At 40.2% G+C, this 22,540-nt stretch overlaps 1 protein-coding gene across 1 annotated transcript in view; it reads left to right on the plus strand.

Annotated features, from left to right (window-relative positions):
- The window catches only part of CAMK4 (calcium/calmodulin dependent protein kinase IV), a 143,565-nt gene that overhangs the window by 100,291 nt on the left and 20,734 nt on the right, over window positions 1-22,540 (plus strand). The window contains exons 7-8 of the mRNA XM_084882843.1: window positions 11,941-12,031; window positions 14,120-14,194. Coding sequence (XP_084738969.1) covers window positions 11,941-12,031; window positions 14,120-14,194 — 166 coding nt within the window. The remainder of the gene's footprint in view (window positions 1-11,940; window positions 12,032-14,119; window positions 14,195-22,540) is intronic.

A 22,540-nucleotide genomic window follows, 5' to 3' on the forward strand; every position in this document is an offset into this window, starting at 1 on the left:
TGGATATCTATAGTGACTCACACCTGGTGAGAACTGGGCTTGAGAGAGAGGCAGGGACCTGTCCTGAGGGCTTACATGCCTAGTGCGAGAGGTTCACGTGATTCTGAAGATGAGGAGACCCGGGACGACCTTTGCTGCAGGACCTTTACCCTGATGGCTGCATGAGTGCCAAAGCAGCAAGGCCAGTGAGGAGGCCTACGGGACTGGCAGACACTGAGATGCACTCAGGGTCCTTTACTGTTGGCCTCTTTTAGGCACCGTTTACACCCCACCGGGCTCGTGAACTTAATACGTCATGTGTTGGGGGAGCAAGAAGAGCCACTGGAGCAACACCCTGTTGTTATCCTGGAAGAGGAGGATGTGTTAACAAAGAAAATGGGCAGGCATCCAGTGACCCAGCCAGAGAGCAGAGGCTGCCCTGTGTCCTGGTGATGACCCCAAGGCCAGATTAGCATCCTCATGGCCTCACAATGGGGCAGAGGGTCCAGGAAGAAAGGAAAGGGACTTGGGAGCCATTATTCCGCATTCACTTCCCAGGCCACCCACACTGACCCCAGGGCTCACCCTGAGGCCAGCACCCTAGACCCTGCAGCCCCTGCCCTGAATAGGAGCTTATAAGGGGGAGGTAGGGCAGACACCCAGACCTCATTCAAAGTGAGAGGACTATTCTAAAGGTGAAGTCTGCAGGGCAACAGAGTCCTGTATTCAGGGAGCCCCAAATGGAGGGGTACAAGGGGAGGTGGAGGTAGAGGCCTGTGCTGGGCTGTGAATCGACAACTCTAGCCAGGCCTGTCTTTTCAGACAGGCCAAAGAGCAGCCCGCCTGTTCTCTAGGATGGAGGTCCCAGCTGCCTCCGTTACTCAGCCTCCCTTGCATCTAGTTGCAATCATGTGCCTAAGTTCTAGATCAGGAAACGTAAGTAGAAGTGCCCTGTGGGACTTCTAGGGACGCCTTTTATGTTCTGTTGGAACACGGCAGTGATAGCTGAGCTCAGGCAGCCATTGTGGGGCCCTGAGGATGCGGATCAACCCTCGGGACCAGCGGAGAGCTGCAGGGACCGGCTCCCACAGCTGTAGAGCCGACACCAGACACTGATGTCCACCAGCCCCCAAACATGATTAGTGTGAAAGAGAAATAATCTTACTTGATAAAAATAAGAAGATATGAAATTGTCCAATCAAAAGATGAAAAGCATCTGAAGAGACATGGTTTGTGATTCTCGAAATGAAAAACGCTAATTAATTAAGACCATACTTGGAACTTCACTGCCAGTACTTGGGAATGCTACATGTGCCAAGATATAGAGATTATGAAAAATAACCTAGAGCAGGGAACATGCAGGTAGAGGATTTAGTCAATTGACAAGAATTTTCCACCTAACTTTCTCACCCTCATGAACACTTAACAAGATATTCTCTTCTCCTCCTCACCTCTCTGCCCACTTGCTCTCTGAAGTTTTAGATCCTTCTCCTTCAGCCAGTCTCACAGCTCCTCTAATTACCTCTTTTTCTTCATTTCCTGCATCTTTCTCCTACATTTTCCTTTCTATGCTCTCCTTCCCCCTCCTCTAAGAACTAATGGTGAATAAAATGACAACAAAAATGACAAACATCTTAAGAGACCAACCAGACCAAGATGATTGTGCTCTTTATGTACACAACACACTGCAGGGCCCGGGAGAGGCCCTACCAGCTAGGATTTAACAAGAAAAAGAGGCTAGAAAACTAACATCTAAATTATCTTGCATGAAATTCATGCGTGGGTAGTGCCCTAGTGGCTGGTCGAACTCCCGGTTGAGGGGACAATTTGCATATTGGGTTTTTATTATATCATATATATATTCTGTTCCTCTGACATCCAGTGTTCTAAAAAGCTAAAATTCAGGAAAAGCTGAGCAAAGAATTTTACCACCCACAATGTGCTCTAGCTTTATATTGATGTGGTTTTTGTATGACAGCCTCTACCTATCTGGCACAAGGGAAGGGCTCTCCGCTGGAAGGATTCCTTTGATTATGATCCCCTTTTAAGAAATATCGACCCAGCTGGTGTGGCTCAGGGGTTGAGCATCAACCCGTAAACCAGGAGGTCATAACCTGATACCCAGTCAGGGCATATGCTCAGGTTGTGGGCTCAATCCCCAGTGAAGGGAGTGTGGAAGGCAGCTGATTGATGATGATTCTCTCCCATTGATGTTTCTGCCTCTCTCTTCCTCTCCCTTTCTTTCTCTGAAATCAGTTATATGAAGAAGAATTTTTGTATGGAAATTATGAAAGTATTTTGGTTAGAAGATGAACAGTGATCCTTCCTTTGTATGTGTGCTTCTTTCCAAAGATGGTAGAGTGACTAAGGTTAGACTCTAGTTAACTATGTCCATGTTGTTCTTTCATTGATTATCTATTGGAGGATGAGGATAAGATCAGGAAATTTATTTCCTTGCTTTCTGATAGTAGTTGTCTGCCCCAAAGCTGACGTTATTTCCTATATTGAGGGAATGAAATCCTATATTTTATTATTTGGAGCAACATGAACCTAGTACTTATGATGTCTTTGACCCATTAAAAAATAAATTTTTATTTTGGGAATGGCTAACTCAGAAATAGTGTTGAAAAAAATGACCAATTTTCTCAATAGTCAGGTAGAATTTTTTTTCTGGGTCAGAAAAAGAGATTTCAGACAGTATTCTAATAATATTATGTTAACTTCACTCCTCAAACATGGAATTTTGATTTTATTATTATTAGATAATTTGGGGGGAAATTCTGCAAACATTTTATAAAATATTTTGCCTGTCAAGTTAGAAATATATATTTTAATTGAAGTGTCAAACTCATTTTTCTTGCTCTATTCACTGTTTTTTTAGTCCCACCTTGAGTATGTAGCTCCTGAATAAAGAATGTTCACAAAAGTCTAGTGTACTAACTTTGATTAAGACAAAGAGTTTTATGTGGAGACAGTGGAAATGCTAGTTTCATCTGGGCAAGGCAGTTCTTTGTAGCTAACCTAGCATCCATGGCTATCTTAACTTGTTCAGGCTGCTATAACAGAATATCACAGACTGGGTAGTTTAAACAATAAGCATTTCTTCATCACAGTTGTAGAAGCTGGAAGTCCTAGATCAGTATGGTGAGGGCTCTGTTTCTGGTTTACAGACTGCTGCCTTCTTGTTATGTCCTCACATAAGGGAGGTGTCACCTCTGATTTCTTCCTCCTCATATAAGGCCATTAATCCCTTAAAGTCTTAGGCTTGCAAGGTGGAAACCCCGGGTGTTCCGCTGGGCTCTTAACTGGAGGCTCTGGAGAATCCAATTCATTGCTCATTCAGGTAGTCAGACAAATTCATTTCCATGTGGTTGCATGACCACGGCCCCCGTTTCCTCACTGCTTGTCAGTCAGGGGCTGCTCTCAACTCCTGAAGGCTGTCTACGTTCCTTGGCATATGCTTTCCTCCATGTCAAACTCAGTGTTTCCAATTCCTGACCTCTTTTTCTGCTGCCTGCCAAGGAAAATTCTGCTTTTCAAGGGCTCATGATACTGGATTAAGCCTACCTAAGTGATCTCCTTTTTGTCATTTAATATAGTCATTGGAATGTTACTTCATGGTCTTCATTGCTACCATCCACTCTCAAAGGGGGAAGGCATTTAATATGAAGGCAAATCTCATAGAGGGGTCATTCTTAGAGCTCTGCCTATTACACACACACCAACCTACTCTCCATAATAAGGGTTTGATGCATTCGTTTCCCAACATAATATATTTAAACTAATCAACCCAAATACCTAGACACAGGATAAACTTGAATGTCATTTGCTTTCAGACCTTTCAGAGATTCATTCACTCACAAGTGTTTTAGTTTGTTTGCTTGTTGTTGTTTGTTAATGTGTAGAGGTTATTTTGTGTGCTCATGCCTTTTTCCTGTTTTTCCCTCTTTTTGTCCCTTTTTTTTTTTTTTTTTTTTTGCATGTTAGGAAACAAATTCTGTTAATTTACAGCACTAACCAGAGTATTTTTAAATGTTTTCAAAGTTATTTGCCATATGTTAGATATGAAGGTCTCACACAAGTCCCTGATCAAAAAGAAGGAATGATGGCTGTGGCTCAGGCTGTATGTTGCCTCTTGACACACTCAAAAATATATAAAAATGCAATATACTTACATAAATTTGTTTTTTCATATTGCTGTCTGACATTTCCCCCCTCAACAATATGCCTTGGTAGTCCTTCATTTATGTATTTATGCATTTATCCCCTCCCAATTGTGTAGGTTGGAGTGAGAAGTGAGGCATGGCATAATAGATTGGAGACTCACGGTTTTGAAATCGAGTTGTCAGCAGGGTGGCTCTTCTCTGGAGGCTCTGGGAAGAATCTGCTTTCAAGCTCATGCCTTTTGTTAGTGGAATTCAGTCCCTTTCTGTTGCTCGTCCACCTTCAAACCTACAATGGCTCACCCAATCCTTTGCATGCTTTGAATCTCTTTCACTGACCCTTCTGCCTTCCTCTTCAGCTTTGAAAGGCTTATACATTTACATTGGGCCCCTCTGGATAACCAGGATAATCTCTGTAACTTAAGGCCAAAGTGATTAAGAACCTGAACTACATCTGTAAAGTCCTTTGCCTTATTAAACAGCATTTTCACAGTCTCAGGGATTGTACAAATAGCAGAACCAAAGCTGTTAAAACTCCCAGACTAGGCTTGACAACATTGCCAGGCATCTGTAAAAGTCTTCCTTATGAGCCTTTGGGATTCTGTGCCAGTTTGTACAAAACCCATTAATTTAAGCAGGCTTGTAGGATTTTGATAATTTTCTTCACTCTTTAAATCAAAGCGGATGAAAAATTTGATCTATTTTAGTTTTGATGATTCCCTGTCCCATTTCTTAGAGAACTTCTGAACCTTAATGTAAGGTTCTACCTGCTTTTTCATTCACCTGTAATAAATTCTGAAGCTAACTGCATTTTTATATTTTTCTATTCCTGAGAGATATAAGTTCAGAATTTCTACCACTGGTTATGGTTAGTTGTATAGGAACCTGTCTCCTGAAGTAGGCAGGTTATCTCTAGATTAGGAATAATAATTTATTCATTTCTTTCTGTCATTCTTCTCATCTGCCATCTACCTCCCCCCCCCCCGCCACACACACACACACACACACACACACACACACACACACTATATATATATATTTTGTATTCATAGCACATAGCAGGTACAATATATACTTATTGACTTAATCCAGTTATTTACAAATTTTGTTTAGGATCCCAGCATTTTATTATTTTAAAATCTTTATTATTGAAAGTATTATAACATGATATTTTCAAACAGCAACATGTTCCCCTGTTCCCCCATCATTGACTCCTCCTAGCCTACACCCATTCCTCCTCTCCCCCACTTCCCAGCCCCAGGCCTTCACCACACTATCGGTCTGTGTCCACAGTTTTGCATATATGCATACAAGTTCTTTGGTTAATCTCTTCCTACCTATGCACCCAACCCTGCCTTCCTAGGGATATTTTGGAATTGGCTTTATATTCATGGTGACTTCAAGACAATAGGACTTCAAATACGTTTAATAATTCAAGAAATTGTTAAATCACATAACTTTAAAAATCACATTACTTTCAAAAATGGTAATGGTAACTCAGCTCTACAGGAAAGCATTTTTTAAGGAACATATGGTTAAAATACTTAAGTAAATATACAGGGCATATTTCTCTATGTTTGGGAAAAGATATCTAATTTCATAGACCTTGGCATAATGATAGATACAGGGGAAAATCCACATTGAAAAAATGTAATTTCTCAAACATATATTTGACAATTCCAATCATGGTTTCTACTTCTCAAAATTTAACCTTAAATCACTTACACTTTTATGAATAATGTGTGGAATGTGCCGTAGATTCTGACCATCTGTGTGATTTATCCTTTGAAATGTTCCCTTGAATGTTGCAACTGGTCCAAAACCACAGTATCCAACTTTTAAATTATCTTCTTGACTTTTACCTGTGAAATTACTGTCACAGAACTGGCCACACTGAAGGCTTTATTGTCTTTGGATCCTGCAGAATCCTAGAAACGCCATCTTATTCTAAGTTCATATCACCACACTGATTCACAATGGCCATCCATCCCTTCTGTTTATCCATATAAGGGGCCATTTAGCAAAGCGGCTTAATGCTTATGCTCTATTTTGCTAGAAAACTGAAAGAAGACACAGTCTTAAAAGGAATATACAATTGGACTAAATATGGCTAAGACCTAATAATAACTCTCAGTAATTACATTAATGCCAGCCATCGCTGCCATGTATGTTGTTAAACACTTAATTCTTTAGACAAAAGCTTTATGTACATTATTTCATGTACTCTTCACGCCTATAAGACTAGGGGTCTCCTTATTTTCATTTCACAACTGAGGAAACAGACTCAAAAAGATGAGGTAACTTTTTCAAGGTCACACAGCTGGTCCCAGGCAAAAATCAGGATTGGAATGCAAAATACAAAATGCTCTTAATCCCACGACTGTCTGCCTGTACCCTGGCTATAGATTAAGTTGGGCCCAAAGCCAGAGACACAGGTGAGCAGACCTAAGCACCAACCACAAAAATTTGAGGGCTAACACTGTAACAAGACAAGTGAGATACATCCATTTTAAAGTCACATAGCAGGAAAAGAGTGACATTTTTTTTAAAGACACAGATGTATTGCAGTAGGTGTGCCTGTTTATATATCCCTCTACTTTTTTTTACTCTTGGCTTCAGTTCTTGAAAACTACTACTTATTTTGACATAATGAAAGAGAGCCACACTAATGCTAGATTTAAAAGTCTGTCTCAAATAAATGAAGGATAAAAAGGGTGGAATATCCAAATGCATATTCCACCCTTTTTAGAACGAGAGTGGGTGGGAATAATGATAGCTCCACAGATGTGACTCTTCCAGGTGCAAGCAGCTCTGTAACTTCGTTAGTAACCAATGATGGTGGGACCTAAAGTCCAACATGCCTGATGTGTTGAATGCATTGCTCATGAACACAGACAATAGGGTTGTAGAGCGGGAACTGGGTGGTGGGGGATGAGGAAGGGGGGAGAAGAGGGGAGCATCTATAATACTCACAACAATAAAGATTAAAAAAATAAAATACAAATTTTTAAAAAAGTTCAACATGCCTGATGTGATACAATAACAAGACATTGGACAGAAGATTTATTCAGTTCTTCGTAGCCAAATTCAATTTCTGTTCAATGATCATATTTCTTCACAAGCAGTTGCCCTTTTATGCCAGCTTTGTGAGGTCAAAAATAGAAGTCAAGGGTAAAGGCAAAGGTAGGGATGGCCATCAAAGAAGATACAACCCAAAAGTAGAATGTTCCACTATGAAGTTATTACTTAAATTGATGTATATTGGCTCTAAATTTTCTGAACAGAGAAGAGGTAATGCATGCAGTTTAATTTTTCCACCCCAATAGAACTATAGTCAGGACACTGTTTACTTTTTTTAATGACTGGTTCTTTGTCCTGTTAGACTTTTAAAGAGATTCCAACTTCCCCTTAACTAACACCTGAGACATTATCAATTAACCACACACAGCCCCTCGTCCACAGCATAGCTGAAATTAAACTAAATTGCTGTGCAGCAGCTTTCATTACACAATGACACAGTTTTTGTTAGGACCATAGAGAGTTTAATTACATGCCTAACCCCTGAATTCAGAGAATCGGGATTCCCTCTGAAGCATCCTGCTCACTTTCGCCATGGTATAGCTACCCCAGCAAGCATTTTTCAGCAAAGCTTTGCTTTATTCAGAATGCTTCTAGGCCACACCCCAAACCCAAAGCATAGTGCACACCTGTGATCCTTACTGAAGGAACCCCGGAGGCCTGGTCACCTGTGAGCTCCCCACTGGACTTCCCAGGGCTCCTTCATTTCCTTACAGAGGTCTTTCAGCTTCCCCAGTGCTCCTTAATATGTTGTTATCTTTGGCGAATCCCTAATCGGTTCCATTTTATTACACTGGCAAGTGCAATTTACGGATGTTTCAATCATGAAAGAAACGGGAGAGAAAACTAACAGATGAATTTTCAACTGTCACTTCCCAAACCCCCCTGAGGCATATGATGTTCAGATCAACTTCAAAGGATGTGAAGCAGTTAGTTCAGCCATAACTATCAACTTAATGCTCATACACTGGTGGAAGAACAAACACGGATTATGTAATTATTCAAAACGTCATTTCAAAAGATTTCAAAAAGATGAAATCTTTTTGCCTTATCTTCATTTAAAATGTTCTTATTGGGTTTTGGCTTTTCTCAAAATGATGCTGTAAATCTAATTCATCTAGCTGGTCCTCAGTGAGCATCTTTGAGGAGACCAAGTATCAGTAAACAATAAGCAGAGTATGTTTCATAAGCTCACAGATGCTGAGCCTTGTTACAGCTAAACATATCAAAGTGATGTTGCTTTGGAACTTCCGTTGCAAAGTAAGCACAAAAATGTTAACTTCTGTTACAAATTAATGATGGCAAGTGGATAAAAAATGCAGATTATACCAATAGGAATTCCAATTTTTCAATAGGAAAACTGAGGTATTTATTAATCATTTAAAAGTACGTATTGAGTGCATACTTAGTGCCAGGTACTAAGAATATGGGAAAGCAGATGCAAATTTCCATTTCTTCACAGAGTTTTCAGTCTAGTGAGGGAGACATCCTGAACATAAAGCTTGCAAGGAATCAAGACATGCTGAAGAGAAAGAAGAAGAAAAAAAAAGGAAGGAAGGAAGGAAGGAAGGAAGGAAGGAAGGAAGGAAGGAAGGAAGGAAGGAAGGAAGGAAAAGGGGGGAGAAAGGAAATCCATGAGAGCACAGAAGAGTGGGCACATATGTTAGTTTGGAAGGACAAGTACAACCTCCCTGAGAAACTGACATTATATTTGTGGCCTGAGGAAGAGGAGGGGTGGCCAGATGAAGAGGGTAAAAAAGCATCCTGATAAGAGAGGGCAGCTGGTCAGGATGCTGAGGTAGGAAGGAGATGAGGGCTTTGGAGGAACTGAAAGGAAGTCAGTATGGGCAGAACAGAGAGCTATAAAGGGGGAAGCGGCAGAATATGAGACTGGAGGGGGAGGCAGGAGCCAGACGACCAAGGCCTGGAAAGCCCGGATAAAGTATTGGGAAACCTCTGGATAGTTTCCCAAGGAAGAGAAATGGCCCAGCTCCCTGTGCTGCTGAGTGGAGAGTTGATCAAAGGGGACACCCTGGAAAGCAAATGAGTAGTTCAACTCTGCCGTGATGGGCCAGCCAAGATCACGTCAATGACATGCAGGGAGGTGGGCGGTTCAGGAGACATTCTGGAATTAGAATCGACAGCACTCTGTTGAGAATTGGATGGAAGCAGCAGGGTGGGGAAGAGAATTCGTTTCTGGCTTGAATACTTGAGTTGGCCGAGAGGCCACGTTCTGCGGTGGGAGCAGCTGGAAGAACCGGGCTGGGGGAAGGTCAAGGGTTCCATTTTGGACATGTAGAACCGAAGGTACCTGGGAAACAGCTGGAAATGAGACAGAGGCAGGTGGGAAAATTGTGCTGGAGCTGAAGGAATAGGTTTGAACTAGAACATTCTTAAACATAGTTTGTTTAGTTAATTTCAGACCAGACACAGTTACCAACTAGATGTATTTATTCATATTCGGAGCACATCATTTATAGCAGATGGGTGGTATTCAGGATAAACAAACATGAAAGGCCTGCCAGTTATATAAAATTTATTTTTAAAAATGTATCACCAAGCCCTAGACAGTTTGACTCAGTGGATAGAGCATGGGCCTGCGGACTGAAGGATCCCGGGTTTGATTTCTGTCAAGAGCACATGCCTGGGTTGCGGGCTTGATCCCCAGTAGGGGGCGTGCAGGTGAGTCTTTCTCATCATTGATGTTTCTATCTCTCCCTTCCTCTCTGAAGTCAATAAAAATATATTTTTTTTAAATGTATCACCCAGATAAGAACAAGCTAAAGGAGTTCGTCACAATAAAACCAGTAATACATGAAATGTTAAAGGGTCTTATGAATAATAAATACATATCTACCAACAATTGACCGTAATAATCAAAATAAACAAAGAATCTAATGAACAAAATAAACTAATGAGTAATATAGAACCAGAGGCATAGAAACATTGAACAGACTGACAAATCTCAGAGGGAAGGGGGTGAGGAGGTGGGGAGAGATTATATGCAAAGAACTTACATGCATACATGATTACCCATGGACACAGACAGTAAGGTGCTGAAGGCATCCCAAGGGGGGTGGGATTCTGGTGGAGGGAGCAAGGGGCGGGGGAAGGGGAGACTTCCGTAACAAATTTAACAATAAAGATTTTTAAAAACGTATCACCCAAGTAATATATAATTTTATAGTTAAATTTTACATAGTAAAAAATTAAAATCAATCAAATTCCACCACACTTTTTTTTTTTACACACATGTACTTTTGGGGGCTATAAAGAGTAGCTGAAGGGAAGGAGTACACAAACACTCAAGGAGAGTTTACAGCAAAAGAGAAGTCTTGCAGCACCTGCTCAATAAGGATTTAATTTAAGAAGCAGCCAGGAAAGATACTGTACTCATGTCCTTAACAATTTTCTATTGAGTGCCAAGGATTGTTTTAAACTTCAAAGCAATAATCAAAGGCTGCAGAGTGTTTTGTCTGGCCTGTACAGGGTTTAAAATTCATTGCCAACACTTAAAATTGGAAATATTTTTACGTTAAAAATTATGTTCATCTTACCTTGAAAAGTCAGAAGAGCTAGCCACCTGGGGCCTGCATTCCTACCTGACAGCATCTGGCTGACCCTGAGTCACCTTGGCCTCCTCAGGGGTCATGCTCCCTCCAGGGACAGCTGAGTCCCTAGGACTTCCCAGTGTCTCCCTCTTATTTCACACGCTTCCAACTCCCTTCATTCTTTTCTGTGCCTGCCTGCCCCTGGAGAGTTTTTGACCCCTGCTGCAGATACAAAAGCAAATGCTGCATTGCGGCGGCCACTCAATGCCAAAAGCAAGAGAAAGCAGGGAGTGACCTGACTAGATCTGCACTTTACAAAAATGACACTCAGTGTCGGCCTGTGGACCGAAGGGTTCCAGGTTCGATTCCAGCCAAGGGCACATGCCTAGGTTGTGGGCTCGATCCCCAGTGGGGGGGCATGTAGGTAGCAGCGGATCAATGATTCTCATTATTGATGTTTCTCTCCCTTCTTCTCTGAAAACAATAAAAAATATATATGTATTTTTTAAAAAAATGACCCTGTGACAGTATGGAGCATGGTCTGGAGAGGAGCTGGCCAGGTGGCCTGCTGAAGGCAAGAGCGGCAGTAGGGATGGAAGTGGGGCGGGGGCGGATACCCGAGGCAGTGAGAAGAGAGACCTGCCCAGGGTCCTAGATTGCATGTGTTCTCTGTAATAATTACTTACATCCAAATGTCTGTTCAAACAGTAATTTGAAGCCTTTGTCCCGGTTCGGAATTTATAAGATGGCACATACAATCATGCTTTCTAGGTAATAAACCAAATTTCAAGACACCCCTTGACTTTATTATTATAATGATTAGCCAATTTGAGCTAATATGCAAAAAAGAGAACTGCAACTAACATTCTCTGAGGGGTAAATATTTTATTCCTGGCAATTGGTTCTATTTTATTTATTCATGTGTGTTTTTATTTATTTGGTACTATATTATTTAAGTTGCATTTCACTTTTAGGTAACTATATATAAGCTCTTCTAGAATGATAGAAGAGCATAGTTTTTCTTTACGGTGTTTATTTTGAAATTATATGTGCATGTTGCTGAATCACATAATTTAGTAAAGATTATTACAGTTCTGAAAATAGTAAATAAAAATGTTGGAACCATAAATATATTGACATGAACGTTACCTCATTCTATTCCCTATTAGTACCTCCATGAAAATGGGATTGTTCATCGTGATCTCAAGCCGGAGAACCTTCTCTATGCAACTCCAGCCCCAGACGCACCCCTCAAAATTGGTGAGGACCATACCCTGATCTCCTCTGACCCCTTTCCCGGAGCAGAAGAAATTTATCCTGTGGAATTTTAAAATACGGTTCCATTCCATTTCACCTCCACTCAGTTTTCTCAGACATTAATGTGGTCTGTAAAGGAATAAGGCACAGTGTTGGAAGTCTGTGCGCTTTCCTAGAGTGTTCATCTGAATTAGTGCCTAAAGTTAGTGTCGCATTGCTGGACACACAAAGGAATCACAACTCTTGGAAATAACAGGAACTTTAGGAGGTGACCTTGTATTTTGTAAATACATTTATATAGGGGTGGGGGGGAATCACAAATAACGTAACACTTCTTTCTTGGTTATTAACTTTCATTCCACAAATTAGAGGGAGTGTAATTTTAGATAGTCAAGAACTCTGACACAGAATATTGGGTACCTGTCAGTGGAGTTAGGCTGTGTTTATACGAACAGAGATAAACGTTGCTCTGCTTCCCAGAGTGCACCTCACAGAACGCTGTTTCCTAGGCCGAGGGAGCAGGGCCTGTCAGTCCCTTTGGGGTCAGGGAAATGGTTCCTGGAGGTCCTGAGTTAGAAAAAGTGAGAAAGTGCCAACTTCAACAAGATTTTTATTTCTTCAGGACTCATCCCAAACCTGTAAAACGCTAATGTGTACGCTGACATCTAATCTGACTCTGGAAACCTTTTTTTGTTTTGTTGTGTTTTTTTTTTCCAGTAAGCATTTTGAGGAACTACAAAAGATGAATTTGGGGATCTATCCAAAGAGATTTTTCAGTTAGCATTTTAGAAAAGAAAAAAAAAGCATATTAAATATTACATTCCACATGCCTTCCAAAGTAAATCTTCATTTGAAAAAAAAAAAAAAAGTAGAATTTATGTTAGATGAATTCTCTTTAGCAGAATCTGTTTTTGTCCTGTCTGTGTAGGGTTTAACATTTTTTAAATTAAATCCTCTGAAGGACATTCTCTCTCAGTGCTGTCCTTTATAATGCTAATCTGATGAGTTCACTGCATTTGTGAGTGTTAACACCTTTGAAGATGAAGTCAAACCTATCCTGGGAGAGCTCAGACCACAGAACGTGCGAGCCTTATGAATGAAAGACCCGAAAAACAAGATGCTGAAGGCCTGCGGGGCGGTGGCGTGTTCTCGTAATCACTCCTGAAAGACAGCGGACGGCAGACAGGCTCCGGGTTTCCTTTGACATCACTTTCAAAGATGTTATCCTTAAAGGAGTTTCTTTCAATGGATGGATAGATTCTAATTTAGGCAGGAGCGCCTTTCTTTCCGAAGGACTTCCTGCTGCTTCCTCTGATAAGGATCTGGCACCTCCATGGAAAAGTGGGTTTATCTCTGAAGTCTAAAATGGCATCAATTCTGCACCTGCCTCTCTTGAAGAATGGCCTCAGAGTGTTCCTGGTGTTTCCTGAGTGAGGCCCACGTAGCCCAGCAAGTAGACCATAATGACAGCAGCCTTTGATAATGTTTCATCTAGGTAATATTCTGTGGAATAAATAAAAAGGATTTTTGCAAAAAAAAAAAAAAAAAAAAAAAAAAAAAAGCATATTTCTCATCCAAGAGTAAATTTTTATCCATCAAATACACTAGAGAATGGCATTATTTTGAAGTAGAATAAACCTTTTGATGTTTCTGTTCATTTTTTCAACATTTATGAAGTCTCATTTTTTAAAAATTTTAATTCGTTCCAGTGGATTAAAAGCTCTGAGTTATATCGCTAATTCTATATCGTCCTTCAGAGATAGTTTCATGAGTCTTGGAATTAATATTTAACAAAATATGTCTCTTGCAACTATTACTTCAAGAAGAAATAGCTTATATGCTGAAAGCTGGGAATTCTAGGGAAAAAAAGTATAAAATGTATGTAGGAATCATATTTTCCTCCAATTTAAAGCAAGCCTTAAAATATTATTGCTTCTCTTTTTAATTTTTCTCTCCCTGGTGACTGGTATGCATCTATATCCTCTCATCAAATACCAAAACTAACAAATGTTTTCTTTTTAATAACTAAAGTATTCTGTCGTCTTATAAAAGCTGAGAAAAAAACTATTTTTTTTCTTCTTGTGTTGTCAGCTGATTTTGGACTCTCCAAAATTGTGGACCATCAAGTGCTCATGAAGACGGTGTGTGGAACCCCAGGGTATTGTGGTACGTTCTTTAGTACTGACATTTTATAGTTTCACTGTTATTTGAAATGTATTTTATTTAATGTTTTGATTTTTTTAAACTCCCAATATCTCTATTTAAAATGCTTACAATAGGATGCAAGACTCCACAAGGAAGGCATATGTCTATGATACTCAGACCACCTCTTCTTCTCTATAAAGGGCTCTATGATGTCAGTGTTAGGGCACCCCTGTTAGAACAGCAGGAATGGAGGGGCCCACGTGGGGAGACTGGGGCTCTGCATCTGCCTTTGGGCAGTCGCTACTCTGGGACCCACTCCATAGCAGAAAAACCATCCCTGGTGAAGAAGACAGGAAAATAGCTTTGTTTGTTTTGGGATTTAAAGCCATGAGCTCTTTGTCACTTTCCTTATTTGCTTTTTTTTGGGGGGAGGGTGTGTGAGGAAGGGTGTGTCATTAATTCAGATGGTATATAGGACAACAGAGAGAATGGGGAATGGGGTAGTCCTTAGTTCTCATTGATGGCACTGGCCTAACCTCATTAACAGAAGGGCTTTAGGTGGTGTTTCCCTGTCAGAGTTCCCCAGTCTCTGGAGATGGACAGTGTAACAGCCCTCACATCCTCACGCACAATCTCCCAGGATGGCCTTAAGGCACCCCACATGCACTCCGCAGTCCAGAGACAGAACAATAGCTGTTAATCCATGCCAGCAAGAAACTCACCCTTTTTCCCCCTCAGTGGCTAAATTCATCTGCCAACAGCCTGAAGCCTGGGGAGGCCAGTATGCAATTACATTAGTGACCCCTCAGAGTCCCTTCTGTGACTAAAGAGAGAACAGCAACCTTCCAACAGCTTTAATAATAGTGATAAGAACAGTTCTTTTTTGCAGCATACCAGAATGGTCATTCTGTGCATGAATGATTCATTCATTGTTAAAATGAACATTAGCTGTCTAATGGACTCCATTTTAGGCACTGAGATTACAAGAGCAAGTACAGTACGGTCTTGCCCTCCAAGGATTTCATGCGCTATAAAAGAAAGGCATGTACATAATAAGTCAAAGTCTGTTATGATCCATTTTATATTTATCTGAGCCAGAGGCTCAAGCATACAGAGAGGAGCATTTGAGCTGGACACTGATGGGTGTGTAGGAGTTTAACAAGTGAAGAGGTGGCCACAAAGCATTCTTTGCCAGTAGGCATAGGGAAAGTCACAGGGGAGTGATAGCAAGTTCAGGGACTGTTTGTTACTTCATCGCTTTGTATGACTGGAACATAGACTGCTTGGTACAGAGGATGCAGATGGACTTGGAAAGGTCAGGAGGACCATACTTTCAAAGAATTTGTACATCAATCTAAACAATTCAGACTTGCTTTGGTAGATAATAGTAATCTATCAAAGGTTCTTAATCAGAACCATCATATTTTAAAGTCAAATCAGTATTTTATAAATATCCTGACAATGACATTATGACAGATGGGTTGGAGAAGAAAAGAGGTCAGAAGAAGACAAACTAGAAAGCTATTGCAAATGCTCTTTCTTGGCCTTCTCGTGTCAGAAATCTACACATGGTTTATTGTCACTTCATAAACAGCTTCTCAGCAGATGATGTCTCTGACCTTCTCCTAAGTCCAATCATTTATTTTTTAGATAAAAATGATTATAAAACTATATCAGATGCATGTCCCTGCTATAAACAAGCCTGTCTTACAGGTAATGCCACCTTATGATGAAGGCTTATTTTCCACTTACTATTTTTTCCTTTGTAGACATCCAGATCACTCTAGGGCTGTGTAATCGGGAAAGAGGGAATTGAGTGGTAGAGGCTCACCAGGAAGCAATCATTTGCTATATTATGAGAAGAGGAGGAGAAAGAAGCAAGAAAACTAACGGATGGGGGAGAGAGAGAATTGAGATGAAAATTCAAATGCATTTGTGGACTCATGCACTAAACATATGCATGGAATTACTTTTATAGGATGAGGAAGGCTTGGAAGTCAAAAACAAATAAGTTCCATATATTTAATTACAAGAGCATGGTCTAAAAACTCTGGTTATTTATACATAATTTAGACCTTGCTCTTGATCTAAGGAAGTTCACTAAAATATTACTTCAGCATGTAATAAAATATTACTTTAAAGTGGGAATAGTTGGGAGGGTGGGTAGGATTTTAAAAATACACCTGTGCAGAGTAACAGAAAAACTGAAAAAGCTGAGTTAGGGGAAAACGGAAGTCACAGTAGCATCAGGGCAAAGGAAGCGGATGGCCTAGAGCTGGAAAAAGATGCAGAGTTCTGAATTTTTAAAAATTTAGTAATGATAGTTTCTGTTTATCTGTCTTACGAACAATTACACCGTTTATGGACCAGGCTAAAGTTCCCTGTGAGGTTCACCCTCACTTCTAGCCCCTCCTCCCCTTACCACATAGAAGCACTGACATCAGTTTGGTGTGTCCTCCTGAGATACTTAGGTGGAAAGGAAACTGCATTTATAGCATGAGTTGGAAATGAGACCCAAGTACAAGACTAGTGTGCTCCTGGATACATGACTTTACACGGGGACTTTTCATTTAACTCAAATCATAGGGTCTGAGGGCCATATACTTGACGGAGAGCTTGTTTCCTTGCTTATACAGTCAGAGCGATTGCATCCAAGGTAAATTATTTCTATGTATACTGGAAAGTGGGTGTTTATGTTACACCATTTGTCATTTGTCAAGAAATACAAAAAGGAAAAGCTATTCGCAAACCCTTTACCCCAGAGGGTTATCTTATAAGTAAATCTCAAAACAAAATCACAGATGCTGCATGTTTATGCAAATATTATTTCCTGGGAAATTTGCCCAGTTGAAACAAAACTCCAGGCCAGAAAATTAAAATTTGTGACCCAGCTAAATGAAATCAATGACTAGTTCTCTGAAATAATCCATGAAGAGTTCAATATTAAATAAATTCTCGACATCTTGTTTTTTGGGGGAAAAATAGGTTTCAAAAATATCCACTGGACTCCTGATAAATGTGCTACAATGTCACTATGCAATATTACTACCAAAATGTCTTAACTGTTTAACTGTTTAAGATGTAAATAGCTAAAACCTACCCATAGCAATGACAGAAAAGAAGGATAGTTGGCCCTTGAATAACTCAAGGGTTAGGGGTGCCAAACCCTTGCAATAAAAATCCACATATGTCTTTAGACTCCCCTAACACTTAACTATCAATAATCTACTGTTGATGTGAAACCTTACCCATGAACAGTCGATTAGCACATATCAGTATGTTATGTATTTATTATGTACTGTATTCTTCCAGTAAAGTTAGTCAGAGAAAATAAATGTTATTTAGAAAACCACAAGGAAAAGTAAATACATTTACAGCACTGTATGTATAGATTGAAAAAGATCTGTGTGTAAGTAGACTTGTGCCGTTTATGCTCATGCTGTCCCAGGGCCTACTCTATAAGCTGGTAGAGTAGGAAAGAAACTAATATGATGATGGGTGAGATAAAAATATTCCTAATACCAATTATCTAATTCATTTATAAATTTAATTAAACTGTGTATTTTATATTTCATATTTCTACTTGTCTATTTATTCAAATTCTATTTCCAGGGTCCAGAACTGTTAAGAATTTATTATCTCTTTGCATTTCCCAGGATCTCATTAGAAAAGTTATTATGTTCACTATACCAAAATTAAAAACAATTTTTCAACAACCTACAGTCAGAAGAGATTTCTGCCACAAGAACACACACTACTAAGAAAAATGTAGAAAAACCTAAATGAAAAGAAGTAAACATAAAATACAAGCTTTCAAAGTGCTTTCAAAAAAGAAGTGGTTTTGTTCTTTTCTAGACGACTAAATAGCTAAAGTGAAATAATAAAACTTTAGAGGTAATCGAAATATGTAAGAAATAACCTCACCTGAGAATTAATTAAATACCCTCCCGTGATGACTTTCTTCTTACTATGAACTTTTTTAAAACTAGAAGAATTAATAAATATGCAGTAAAATGTCAACTGCACTTTCTGTAACATTCTGCTTGACAGATGGTATGTGTACACGAGGGTTCCCATGGGGCTTGTCGACAATAGGAAGGGAGCAGGGAAGGTGAGAGAAAGAAAGAGAATGTTAAGCAGGTGGGTAGAGGGTGCCCAAATCCAGCTTCTGTTCCCGACCACAGCCCTTCTTTGTCCCTGAGATAGACTGTGTCCCCAAGCATCATATGACTGTCCCAGAGGCATGCTCACGGTGCCTGATCCAAATGAACAAGTGCCAGGTAAAGGAAAAAGTGGTGAGGAAAGGCCGTAGCTCCTTTGTTCTTGACCTTGCAGAAGACAGGACTCTGCAGGTTGAATGTGGGCTTATTTTAAGCTGTCTTAGGAGTTTTACATCTACAGGAAGTGAATCTCTTGAGGTCTCGGAGTTGGTCTGTTGGTCTGGTACTGACCTAAGCAATGTATGTTCTGTGGAGCTTCAGTTTTGTAGATGTTTGCTCCTTTTTTGTTCAATAAATCTTTAGTGAACTCCTGTTATACACCAGGCAGTGTACAGGTGCTAGAGGTATAGACGTAAAAAACAAAACACTCATCTTTAAGGGTGGTATGTTTTAGTGGAAGAAGACAATAAACAAAGTGACTGTGTACGTTAGATGAAAAGAGGTGACAATTTCCATGGAAGGATATGGAATTAGGAAAAAGAATAGGACGTGTGAGGGGCCTGGGCTGCAATTTAAACGGGGTAATCACGGAAGCCTCACTCAGAGGGGACACACGAGCAAAGACTTGAATGAGGTGAGGGAGCGAGCAAACCATGTGCTGTCTAGGGAAGAACAGCCCAGGCAGAGGGGACAGAGAGGCTAATCCAGAGGCAGGAACACTCCTGGGTGTCTTTAAGGTCCAGGAAGGAGGCTGGTTGGTTGGCGTGCGGTGACAAGGCGGGAAATAGTAGGTAGGAGAAGGGGATCTGAGAGCTCCAACTGGAAGGATAGAGTTAATGTTTACTGAGATGAGGGAGACTTTTGGAGCAACAGTTTAGGCCTTGTTGTTGAGATGCCTGTTAGACATCCAGGGGAGATGACAGGTGGGCAGAAGGGTGTGTATGTGTGAAGTTCAGGAGCAGGGATGTGGTGGTTGATACAGATGTGGGTGTTATCAGCTAACAGGTGCTATTTAAAGTCCTGAGACTCCAGGCAGAAAAGGAAATGATCCAGATTGATCCCTGGGCAATACCATTCGGAGGCCAGAAAGAGAAGAAAGAACCATATTTATCTTTCATAGATATCAAAATAGTAGAGGAAGTTCCGCAGGACAGAATTAGGAATTGTGAATGAATGCTGTAAGGCATAGAGTTGGGGCTCGATATGTGTATAAAACTCTTTTAACATCGAAAGCTGTCAGCAGTAGAAGAGGCTGCCTCCCTGGGTTGGGAAATAAATGATCACAAAAGCTGATTGACTTATCGCTCAGGATTCAGGGCTGCCAACAAGGGAAGGGAGGAAGAATACCGCTACTTTTGGAATTACCCAGCAGATATATGGTTTTTTAATACCCCTGCAGCTGTGTGCAGCTGAGTAGTCAACTTGAGGAGTATGGAAACCACCTAGTTAAATAAAAGTTAACTGAATATAATTTGGCCTGAGATGGCTGATAACATGGAGTCTAAAGAGGTTTTCACCAACATCATAGCCTCACTTCGCATGTTTTCTTTGGTTTAGAGATCGTCTTTTAAGGTCCTGGTATTCCTTAATTCCTGTCTCTCCATACTATACCATTTTCTGCACCCACTTCTTTGTAACTTTGACTACTTTAGCAACAGAACCAGCTGTTCCCATAAATGCACCGGGCTGTGAGGCTCAGATCTGTTATCGTACGTATGTGAGGGTGGGAATGATGTGTGGGATAGAGGTCAGAAGGAAGAGGTGATTGATGGCAAGTGGGTAGAAGACTTACTTAAAATGTGTTATTTGGGCCCTGAACACCCTGCAAAATGTTCCATTTTAGAATGTTGCTGCAGAAAAGTTATGCATGAAATAAAATGTTTCAAAAGAATCAGTGATAGTTATCAGTAAGATTTATAGCACCTTTAGAAAAGAAAGCAATACTTGCCATACTTAACACTAGTCAGAGTTTGAATTCTAAGTCTATGACTTTATATTAGCATCTCATCTACAAAAGAGATTCTTAAATAGTGTTCATATTAGGATGAGTTTGGTTTATTTTTAATTTGGTTAATTTTTTTATACCACACCTCATCCCACAAAAATGGAAAGGTAAGACAGAGAAACAGGCTAACTTTCTTCATCCATCAATAGTGGGGAGGAGAGTCAATAGGGGGGAAAAAGGGACATCTGTAATACTTTCAACAATAAAGAGAAATTTTTAGAAAGAGGTGTGGCCTCTGTGCTATTATTGTATCTTAAAAAAGATATCACACAGTTCATGTGGCAAAGACAACTTTTTAACAACTTAAATGAAAAAATATTAAGTGAGAGGTGGATTGACTGATATGTATAATGTTAAAAGACCAAGAGAGTCCAGGAAAATGGAAAGGATGAGTTAGAACCTAAAACATAGATTTTTGTGGCCCCAAGACACTCTGAATTTAAGAAAAGCCTCTACAGTGAAAATGCCCTATGCTGTAGTATAGGAGTAAAGACAGAGTCAGGCATTAAAGTGAAAAAAAGGCGCGTGCCCGCAAACGTATGTTTTGAATCGCTAAAATGAAAACAGGAGAGAATTTTCAAAAACAAACAGCAGCCCTGACCTACTGGCATCTGTAGTTTGGCCTTAACCTGCCTGCTAAGGGCTCCAGCCACACTGGCTTCCCTTGGGTGCCCCTTGCTCCTTCCTGCCACAGGTCTCTTCATATGTGCTTTCTCTGCCCGCACCCTCTTCTCTCTCTTTCCCCAGCCACTGCCCTCTCCCACTTTGCCGAGTTTACTGCTCTGGATCCTTTACATCTCAGGTTAAACTGCTTTCTCATTCTGACCAAGCCAACCAACCCTCCATCAGAGACACTCTTCCTACAAGCACTTTCAATCACCACTGTGTGCTTCTTCACCTGGTTTTCTTGACCAACCTCTCCTCCCCTCTCCAAACTGTAAACTCCATGATGGCAGGCTTGTCCTCTGATGCCTCACTCTTCTTCCCTCGCACCGCCTAACACACTGCCTGCCATACAGCCGGTGCTTAACAAATCGCTCATAATTCTTTAATCAGTGAATGAATGAATGTGTTGATTTCATTCACCTTAGTCTCCCTTGGATTTGGCTTTCTCAGAACAGTTAACAGTAGTTTGAAAAAGTCCTCTGATAAAGAATGCCACTCTGTATTACACTTGAGATGATTTTCTCCCTCCACTTTGTTGGTTTGTTAGGTAGGAGGGGATCATAAAGGTCCCCTAGGGCAGTGGTCGGCAAACTCATTAGTCAACAGAGCCAAATATTAATAGTACAATGAATGAAATTTCTTTTGAGAGCCAGATTTTTAAACTTAAACTTCTAACGCCACTTCTTCAAAATAGACTCGCCCAGGCTGTGGTATTTTGTGGAAGAGCCACACTCAAGGGGCCAAAGAGCAGCATGTGGCTTGAGAGCTGCAGTTTGCTGACCACTGCCATAAGGCATTGGCAAATGAAGGTACAATCAAGAACCAAAATCAACCTTAATTTTTCTCCTGGGGCTTTAGAAAAAGAGGGAAAACCTTGCACAAATGATCCCTGTGTGTCTTACTCCATACCTGATGCTTTTTATTTAAGACCATTTCCAGAACTTGATACAGTGAGTTTATTTAATAAATTGACAATCACTTCTATCTCTTGCTAGATCCTCAATCTCTAGATATTTTAATGGTACCATGGTCTTATTAAAAAAAAAAAAAATACAGCACTGTAAAGTCTAAGTTGTGTACTGGTGAATAAATATTATGAGTTGGAATTTTTAATACAATTTTATATTCAGCTAAAATTGCTTTTTTAAAAGATATGTCTGATATCTTGGAAATTCCAAAACCGTCTACCAAAATTATTGTTCATTGGAGATTGGAGTATGTTTTCTCCTAGGACCTCTGTGGTATTTAGTGTTCAATGAACAATAGCATGACTGATAAGGTAATTTTAGGAAGTGGCAGGGAACTTTGGTCAGGCAGAAGAGGAGATTTAAAAGATAGCCAGGAAAATCAATAAATGATTACTGACTATTTCAGAAAAGATGACTCTAAATTATTCTCAATTTATTCTAAAAACAATTACACCTGAAATTTTCTCCCTCCCCTATCTTGTTGGTTTGTTTGTTTTGGCAATGAGTTGAGAAAATATATGAAGGACACCCAATGTGTTTATAGTGTTAAAGGTGGGCTATCTGATGC

This window comes from Pipistrellus hanaki, assembly GCF_964339955.1.
Source record: "Pipistrellus hanaki genome assembly, chromosome: 4".
Classification (NCBI taxonomy): domain Eukaryota; kingdom Metazoa; phylum Chordata; class Mammalia; order Chiroptera; family Vespertilionidae; genus Pipistrellus; species Pipistrellus hanaki.